The sequence below is a fragment of the Zingiber officinale genome, chromosome 6B, assembly GCF_018446385.1.
Source record: "Zingiber officinale cultivar Zhangliang chromosome 6B, Zo_v1.1, whole genome shotgun sequence".
In the NCBI taxonomy this organism is placed as follows: Eukaryota; Viridiplantae; Streptophyta; class Magnoliopsida; order Zingiberales; family Zingiberaceae; genus Zingiber; species Zingiber officinale.
In genome coordinates, this window is record NC_055996.1 from 99,814,590 (window position 1) to 99,822,983 (window position 8,394).

General features: G+C 38.3%; 1 protein-coding gene across 4 annotated transcripts; it reads left to right on the top strand.

Annotated features, from left to right (window-relative positions):
* Window positions 1-323: 323 nt before the first annotated feature.
* LOC121988467 (plastidic glucose transporter 4-like) lies at window positions 324-8,100 on the top strand. Of its 4 annotated transcripts, none has more exons than XM_042541908.1 (14): window positions 324-546; window positions 904-1,203; window positions 1,615-1,726; window positions 1,944-2,011; window positions 2,244-2,376; window positions 2,453-2,552; window positions 2,640-2,752; window positions 5,564-5,657; window positions 5,737-5,890; window positions 6,500-6,646; window positions 6,757-6,830; window positions 7,255-7,343; window positions 7,458-7,572; window positions 7,661-8,100. In XM_042541908.1, exons 2-14 carry the CDS (start codon window positions 927-929, stop codon window positions 7,841-7,843), a joined length of 1,659 nt encoding a protein of 552 aa, XP_042397842.1. In that variant the 5' UTR covers window positions 324-546; window positions 904-926; the 3' UTR covers window positions 7,844-8,100. The 4 variants fall into 4 exon arrangements, with proteins under 4 accessions (XP_042397842.1, XP_042397839.1, XP_042397840.1 ...); XM_042541905.1 differs by having other exon boundaries at window positions 325-546; window positions 907-1,203; XM_042541906.1 differs by lacking the exon at window positions 324-546 and adding an exon at window positions 635-792 and having other exon boundaries at window positions 907-1,203.
* The last annotated feature ends 294 nt before the right edge of the window (window positions 8,101-8,394 follow it).

Sequence of the window (8,394 nt, forward strand, 5' to 3'; positions counted from 1 at the left end):
TTTGGTAGTATTTGAAATAGAAACATTATCTCCAAGAAAGATTCAATCTTGCACTTCCTTAGATGAAATATTATAGAGCCATTTTACTGCTAAACCAAATAATTATAAGAGTTCACCGTGAGATTTACTTGAGCTTGGATTGTGCGCGGCGCCTCTCTGTTGAGTTCGGCTCAGGTGAGGATTGAGCACGGCTGTTGGCACCACTCCGTGCCTCTCTATCGAGTTCGGTTCGAGTGGGCACTTGGATCCGTCTCCATCTTCCACGTCGGCCAAGGGCACCCGACGTCATCTTCATCGCTGTTTTTCCTCGTCAGGACGGTTCCCTTGTTGATGATCGCCAACATTTTTTTTGTTTGGGGTTTAGTCGATTAAAAATCCCTCTTTTCTTTCCAATAATGACAACAGAACCCCTTTTTAAGGGATCTCTCGCTCTTCTTATCTGCAATTAGGGATGCTGCGAAGTTCTCTAGTTTATATGCTCTCTCATCCGTCGATGCCAAGACTGGAGGAGTTTCTTCGGCTAGGTTCATAGTAGCAATCCCAAAGGTTGATTCCTTTTCCCTGTTTCGTACTATTTTATTCTTTTTTTAATGATCTTGTGTGCTCGTACTCTCTCCCACCAGTTGATGTAGAAAAGTTTCGTTTTTTCCTCTCGTCGGTTCAGATCGGTCTAGAAATGCTCAAAGATCGATCTTTTTCGGTTTCTCTAACCTTGTTGAAAGTGCATTTGGGCTTCCTTCGTGCCTCCTTTTCTCTAGATCAAACTCCGACCAAAAGACTATCCTTTCAGCTGTAATCATTATTTTTTTTATTCTACTACTGCCTTTTGATATCTTGAGAGCTGAACTGTTTATATCAGTGGTCAAACTGGAATTTCTTTATTTTTAACTCTTCAATGTATAGCAGGAAGGAATTATCAGGGAGACATGATGCAAAGTGCGATGTTTGCTGCTGCTAAAGGATGCGTTCCTGGGCTTGAATCCCCTAGTTGGAGAAGCAGGGTTTCACCTGGAGTTGGCCTGATCAGGAAGACCAGGCCGGGTTCAAACAGGTTGTCGACGGCAGACGCTGAGTTCTGTTGTGGAAGTTCTCCACTCAGATCCTCGATCACTCTCTGGGTGGAGATGACAAGATCGAGGAGCAGTGTGGAGGGGAATTTTAGATCGAGAGAGAAAGCTCGATATGTAAAAGTCCAATCAACTGGTTTGTTCTTTCTACGGGACTTTTTTTTTTATCTCCTTCTTTTCGTTGCTCATCTAATTATAGTAAATCATAGATCAAAATTGCAGTTTGCTGATTATGAAGTGACTTGATGGGCTTTATGATTACGAAACTTCTTGTCTTTTATTAATTTCTTTTATTTGATTCATCAATGTGCGTTGGGTGGATAATCCTCTATCTATACTTAAGCAGGGTATTAGGAACTCAAAAAAGTTATGGAACTGAATTTCCAATTCATTGGTTCCTTCATTTGGGATCATAAGATCATGAAAATTGGATTTATGATTTAAAAGTATTCCTTGCAGTAGAAAACTTAGCAAACTAGCAATTTGCATTTGTTTTCTATGGCTGTGTATCAGGTAGCCGAATGTTTTGATTTTGACTCAATTTCAGGTGGGCTTGATGATCTAACCTCCGATAAACTGCAGAAGAAAACATCTGGGAATGTGATTCCATATGTTGGTGTAGCCTGTTTGGGAGCCATTCTGTTTGGCTATCACCTTGCGTATGTTTCTGAATGCTGCTAATAACTATTATGTAGTTCTTCATCTTGTTTTGTCATTGTATATCTTGGTAACTATCTATGCTAATTAGCTGAAGTTTCATGAAATGACATTTTCTTCTTCAAAAGTAAAAAACTTTCTATTTTATTTCCCTTTATCCCAATTTCAATTTGGTATCCTTATTTTTAACATGCTTGCTATTGCATCTACAAATTGCAGTGTGGTAAATGGCGCACTCGAATATCTTGCAAAGGATCTGGGAATCACAAAAAATACCGTACTACAAGGTGCATTCATATTGTCTTTTTTTTAGTGGTCATATAATTTATCGTCATCTTTTACTTGAGTTGAAAACAAATTTTCTTCAGTAAACATTGATAATCATGGCAATAGCTTCAGGTTGACTGAATCTTGTCAAGTAATTTAAGACTTTAAGTTACTTGTTCTTGAGCTTCTCTATTGGCCATGTGAGATATTTCTAAAAACTATTATCTTACATTTTGTTTAATCTGTATTCAGGTTGGGTTGTTAGCATAACCCTTGCAGGTGCAACAATAGGTTCTTTCACTGGAGGTGCATTGGCTGATAAATTTGGTCGGACCCGATCTTTTCAGCTCGATGCAATTCCCCTTGCGATTGGTGCATTTCTCAGGTTCCATCATTTGTGCTGTGAAAACTCTATAAGTTAGTTGATAGATTTTCTATCTAATTTAATGGGGACTTTGCAGTGCAACAGCCCAGGATGTGCGGACCATGATAATTGGTCGACTGCTTGCTGGAATTGGGATCGGGATCTCTTCTGCTATTGTGCCACTGTACATATCTGAGGTTGCTGATTTTGTATCTTTCTGATGATTATGCTACAAAAACTGATGTGCATATGCTAGATAGCTAAACTGCATCCTCTACTTTCAGATATCTCCAACAGAAATCCGTGGAGCTCTTGGATCAATAAACCAACTTTTCATCTGCATTGGAATTCTTGTGGCTTTGGTGGCTGGATTGCCATTATCTGGAAATCCTTTATGGTAATTTTTATAACCTTATCTTTTTTTCTGCATTTAGCATCTTAAAATTTGTAGTTCAGTGATGGACATTAATGATCTTGTTCAGGATCTTTTTCTTGTTGGTGACTTGGGGAATCTATTAGTTGTGAAATGTTTGTCCCGCAGACAAAGGAACTGAATTTCTTGCCCTCATAGAGGCATATACTAAGAGGCAAAACTAAGAGAAATTAACAACAAAATGGATGAAATTTAAGTTTGTTCTTATCATATTTCAGATTGGTAACCATGTTCAAGAAGGAAAAAAAAGGTTGACGAGAAAAGTTTGGGGGAGAAAACAACTGAATATATAAGGCAAAATCCTATTAATCTAAATTTGATGCTACTTATGATCCTCAAACTACATCCAAGTCAGACAACAGTTTCCTTCCAGTGTCATCCATTTTCTTTTTCATTAATTTCATTTGCTGAAATTTTTAATGCTTTAAAATTATAGCCCAGTGATTAAACCTAAAGTCACTTTTGTGTATGTGTAAATTTTCACTATCTACAGCTACTGCTCTTAGAGTTTGCTAGTAAATTTTTGCATAGTTTATCAACTCCAACTTGCACTATAAGGTAAGCATTACTTATAATTACTTTTCTAGTTTTCCATCATCATCATGGGCCACTAGGTGTTGTGTGTCATGTTAACCATGTCATTCCGGTTAATAAGAAACTATATAACATAACAATAATTATTTATAACATGTAAGATAAATTAAATTCTCTAAACAATTAAAATTAAGTAATGTAACACAAAACCTATAATGTTTGTTTAAATGAATTATCTTTATAAATGGGCCAATTCATGTCAACCCATTATATACTGGAGTCGTGTGCTAACACTTTTTGGATGTCTCTATTAATTGTGATTTAGGTCGGATGGTGCTATCAAGTTGTTTCTAACATTGTCAGCTCTTCAATTCATATTTATCAAGATAATCTTTTTTTTTGTTCTGTTATGATCACGGTAATCGAGGCAGGATCTCCTGGACCACTTTTTGTGGTCCAGGGGATGTGCCACTCGCATTTGTGCCCGGATCGCAGCCGTGATCCGGCCGCAAATGGTTGCGATCCCTTCTTGGGTTCATTGTCCCCACCAGGTTATAATTTTTGTTCGGAGCAGGCGGCCGGAGGCCGCCCGAAGGACACCCTCGCTCAGCGCCCAGTAACCTGGCCACTTATCCACCACCGGAGGCCTTCGGCCGGCCTCCGGCTGCCTGCTCCGAATAAAAACTATAATCTGGTGGGGATGGTGAACCCAGGAAGGGATCGCAACCATTTACGGCCGGATCGCGGCTGCGATCCGGCCGTAAATGCGAGTGGCACATCCCCTAGACCACAAAAAAGTGGTCCAGGAGATCTGTGCTCATGGTAATCATATCTAGTTAGTATAATTTTGTCTTCCTGTAAACAAGATATATATGGTGATACCCATATACTCTATGTTGATCACTATTGCAAATTGTTATTGCCAAAAGTGTCTTTATGTATATATGTAAAGGGTAAATGATTTACTTGTAATAGTTTTTATTTATTATACTGCATATATAAAGGTAGAGAGGACTAACTAAATTCCTAAAGAAGAATAATTTTCTGAGTCATCTAAGGCATCTGGTGTCACCATGTAATTGATTCTCTTTTAGTGTCGACTCACAGTTGCTCTTCTGTGCATCATGTGAAGACAAGGATGAAGGTTCTCCCTTCTTTTTCAATGGTTTCAGAAGTTTGGGTGAGATCACCCTTGTTGCTTAAGTGAAATCACGTGACAGACTTCCTGCTTCTGGGGTTCTTCTGTCGCCAGAAGCCTGTTCGAGCACGTTACCCACTCACACATCATCCATGAGCCCTTGCTGCTGCCCTCTCAGTGTGCAAGCTCAGCAACTGCCATTCGTGCCTCCCTCTCTATGCTCAGTGTCCAAATGTGGTGGACCTCTCGTTATCTGCCTCCCCCATAGCAAACCAATCTTGCCAGCTACTCCAACCACATCCAAACAAAAGAATGCTTGCCTTGCGCAGCAATACGACAATGGGACTAACAATGTGGTCTTCAGTAGGGAGCACAAGCATTCATGATCAACAAACAAAAGACAGTACGAATTCTGCCAGGAGAGAAGGGATTTCAATGTTAATTTTGCAACAACTAAAACTAAGAAGCAGAATAAACCTGCAAACTTGCATAATATGATGGAACTTACAAAGGAGTTCTTCAAGATGGCTAAAATTATGAAGAGTCAGGTGACTGAAAATTACTACAGACTAGTTGTTGCCTTCTGCTGAACCTAATTTAGCCAGACTTCTGTTACACTAGAGGTGACTGTGTTTTCCTAGGGCTGGAAGCAGATCTTCAAGCCTCTCCAGGTTGATTTCCATGGGCTGTCAGTTGCTCTTGATTTTTTTTCTTAGAAATTTGATTTAGAACTCTTAGTATCTTACAAGTTATAATATTCCATACTATTAGAAACATGCTAAACAACTGCTTGAAGCTTTTACTTTAAACCTCAACATCTTACCTTGAATTGTCTGTTTAATGCTACCTTTGTGATAAGATACATATGAAATTTTGTAACGCTAATAGTGAGAGAAAATTTCCTGCAGTTTGGTGTTAGTATTGCCATCATAATCTTGATTGTTCCGAGTTTCTATGCTTTTTCATGGTGTTGCAATGCAGTTCTTTCAAAATAGTTTGTTTTTACATTTTTATCCTTTAAAACTTATATGGTGTAAACATCTTTCCTTGTGATTCTCATTTGTCATATTGAGTGTTCTTATGTAATTTTCACGTCCTATTAGGTGGAGAACAATGTTTACCGTTGCTATCTTTCCCTCTGTGCTGATGGCAGTAGGGATGGCTTTTTGTCCAGAAAGCCCTCGGTGGCTGTTTCAGGTTCATTTTTGGTTGCTAATTTAACTGATGTTATTATTAATCTTGGTTGCTTGTCTAACCTTCATCTTGTGCACTGCAGCAAGGAAAATTTTCTCAGGCAGAAACAGCTATAAGGAAACTATATGGCAAAGAACAGGTTGCCGATGTTATGCACGAATTAAGATCAGGTGGTGAAGGTTCGACTGAACCAGATGCTGGTTGGTTTGATCTTTTCAGTAAACGCTATTGGAAAGGTACTCTCAGAATAATTATAGTTGCCTCTTAGATCTGTCATAATTTTTTACCCAGAGAATTCTTCTGTTTTCTGCCTCTACTTTCGGGGTATTGAACTTCTAGTGCTGATATTTTTCTTTAATATTCTTTTTTTTAACTTTAATGCATAATGCATGCTAATTAGATAGTTGAATTAAAAATTATTATTTTTTCATTTTTGCATCAGTGTGCATAATGCATTCATATACTTTTCACTCCTTAAGGAATAAACTTAAAAATTAACAAATACTGGTTGACTTTACCTTGACTTGTGCTGAAGTGTGTTTAAGTGTGCTGAGTGTCAACAGATACTCTTCTGCACAATTGACACTGAGGAGATGTATTTGTCAATCAGAATTATGTTTTAATAATTTACTAAAATGGTACATTTTGGCTGTATAATGTCTGAGATGGTATAAGATTTCAAATTATGGTACCACCAACCCTTTCCCTCACCTTTCTTTCTCCATAGGAAACATGAGCCTTAGGCAATCTCCCTCAGCTTGTGCCATATATTTTTCTTCTTAGTAGATAACCAATATTTATGCAGGAATTCTCTTATTATGATAGCTTTCTCATATCAATTGCAGTTGTTAGTGTTGGCGCTGCATTGTTCTTGTTTCAACAACTGGCTGGGATAAATGCTGTTGTGTACTACTCGACATCTGTATTCCGCAGTGCGGGAATTGCTTCTGATGTCGCAGCTAGTGCTCTTGCTGGGGCTTCAAATGTTTTTGGTATGCTTTCCTGTTTTAGTTACCAGATTAAATTTAAACACAGCAATCTCTAGTTCGAATTATTCACACTGCATAACCGATGATTCCTTATTAACATGCTATTGTTACAGGTACTGCTGTTGCATCTTCTCTAATGGACAAGCGAGGGAGGAAGAGCCTCCTAATAACAAGCTTTTCTGGAATGGTACTCATTTTCTCTTAAAGATGTCATTTCAGCTTAAAGATGTCATTTGATATCTTTAAGCGCAATCTATTTCTGCTTGGCTTGAAGTTGGTCTTTCAGTAACTTTTATAGTATCTAAGAAATTTGCATAATTTTGGCTGAAAGTTACTTATTCAAGTTCGAAAGCTATTTATCGATCTACTAACGCTTTGAATATTTTAGCTCGGTCATTACTATGTACACTCTCTAAAGTAAGTACTTGTTTCAAAAATCCATCAAGATACCTGATAGAGGAAATTGAGTTGAGAATAATTCATAAAACTATAGGGAGGTTCGTTTCTCGTTGATACATAGATACGTTATGAAATATGATTATTTACACGACTGTTTTCAGAAATCAGTTTACGGCACTAATATCTTTGCGTTGCCATTTCTATTGCTGTAGGCTGCATCTATGTTGCTGCTTTCTTTGTCTTTCTCATGGAAGCCACTTGCACCGTATTCAGGGACACTTGCGGTCGTAGGCACAGTTCTGTAAGTGAATGGAACTTTGGCAGAATTCACTTCTTTTCCCTTTGCACCATGTGGATGTTTCATGAGTTGTAGTCATTTTCGTTACATCGACTTCGTTAAATTGTATCGCGACAGATATGTGTTGTCCTTTTCACTGGGTGCTGGCCCAGTTCCGGCTCTTCTCCTCCCTGAGATATTTGCCTCTAGGATCAGAGCCAAGGCAGTCGCATTGTCTCTCGGCATGCATTGGGTAAGTCCTCTACTCGATACTAACCTAATCTTTTTGATGAATTCATCTTCCTAGTTCCTGCTTGAATTAACACAACCTTTTGTTGTAGATTTCCAATTTCGTTATCGGTCTCTACTTTCTGAGCGTGGTGCAGCAGTTTGGAATTAGCCGAGTATATCTGGGATTCGCGGGGGTATGCACTCTTGCTGTTCTTTACATAACTGGCAATGTCGTGGAGACCAAGGGGCGATCACTAGAAGAGATCGAGCGCGCCCTTAGTGCTGAAGTTTGAGTACCTAAAACTGCTCTGGCAGCAAATTGTCTGCGATCTAACTGTGATGACTATGTGGTTCTTTTGGTTCGGCGAGAGCAAGATCTAATAAATTCATGTTCGATAGTCATTTCAGTAGTTCTTCCTAATCTTAAACTGCCTAAAATATCTCACTTCGGGCTAAGGTTATGCATTATGAGCAGCAACTTTTCTGAAATTTATCAGAATTTCAATGAAGAGTTCATCTCAAATTACGGATTCAGATCCGTTTCTTGTCATATTTTTGTTTTACTTCGGAGTTTTTTGGGTGCAATTTTTGTTGAATCTTGAAAAGCTTCAACGATCTCAAAAAACCTCCCTACATGAGTGCTAACGGTTAACTTTTCACATATATACTTAATACTATAATCCAATAGTCAAAGTTCATCGATACAATTGAGGGCTTAAAAACAATAAATAAAAAAAATTGATTGAGACGTCTCAATTTGATTCAGGCGTCTTGATCTATAAGGGTTGTTTGTAAGATTTTATCGATATAATTGAGATTGAGACGTCTCAATTTGACTGAGGTG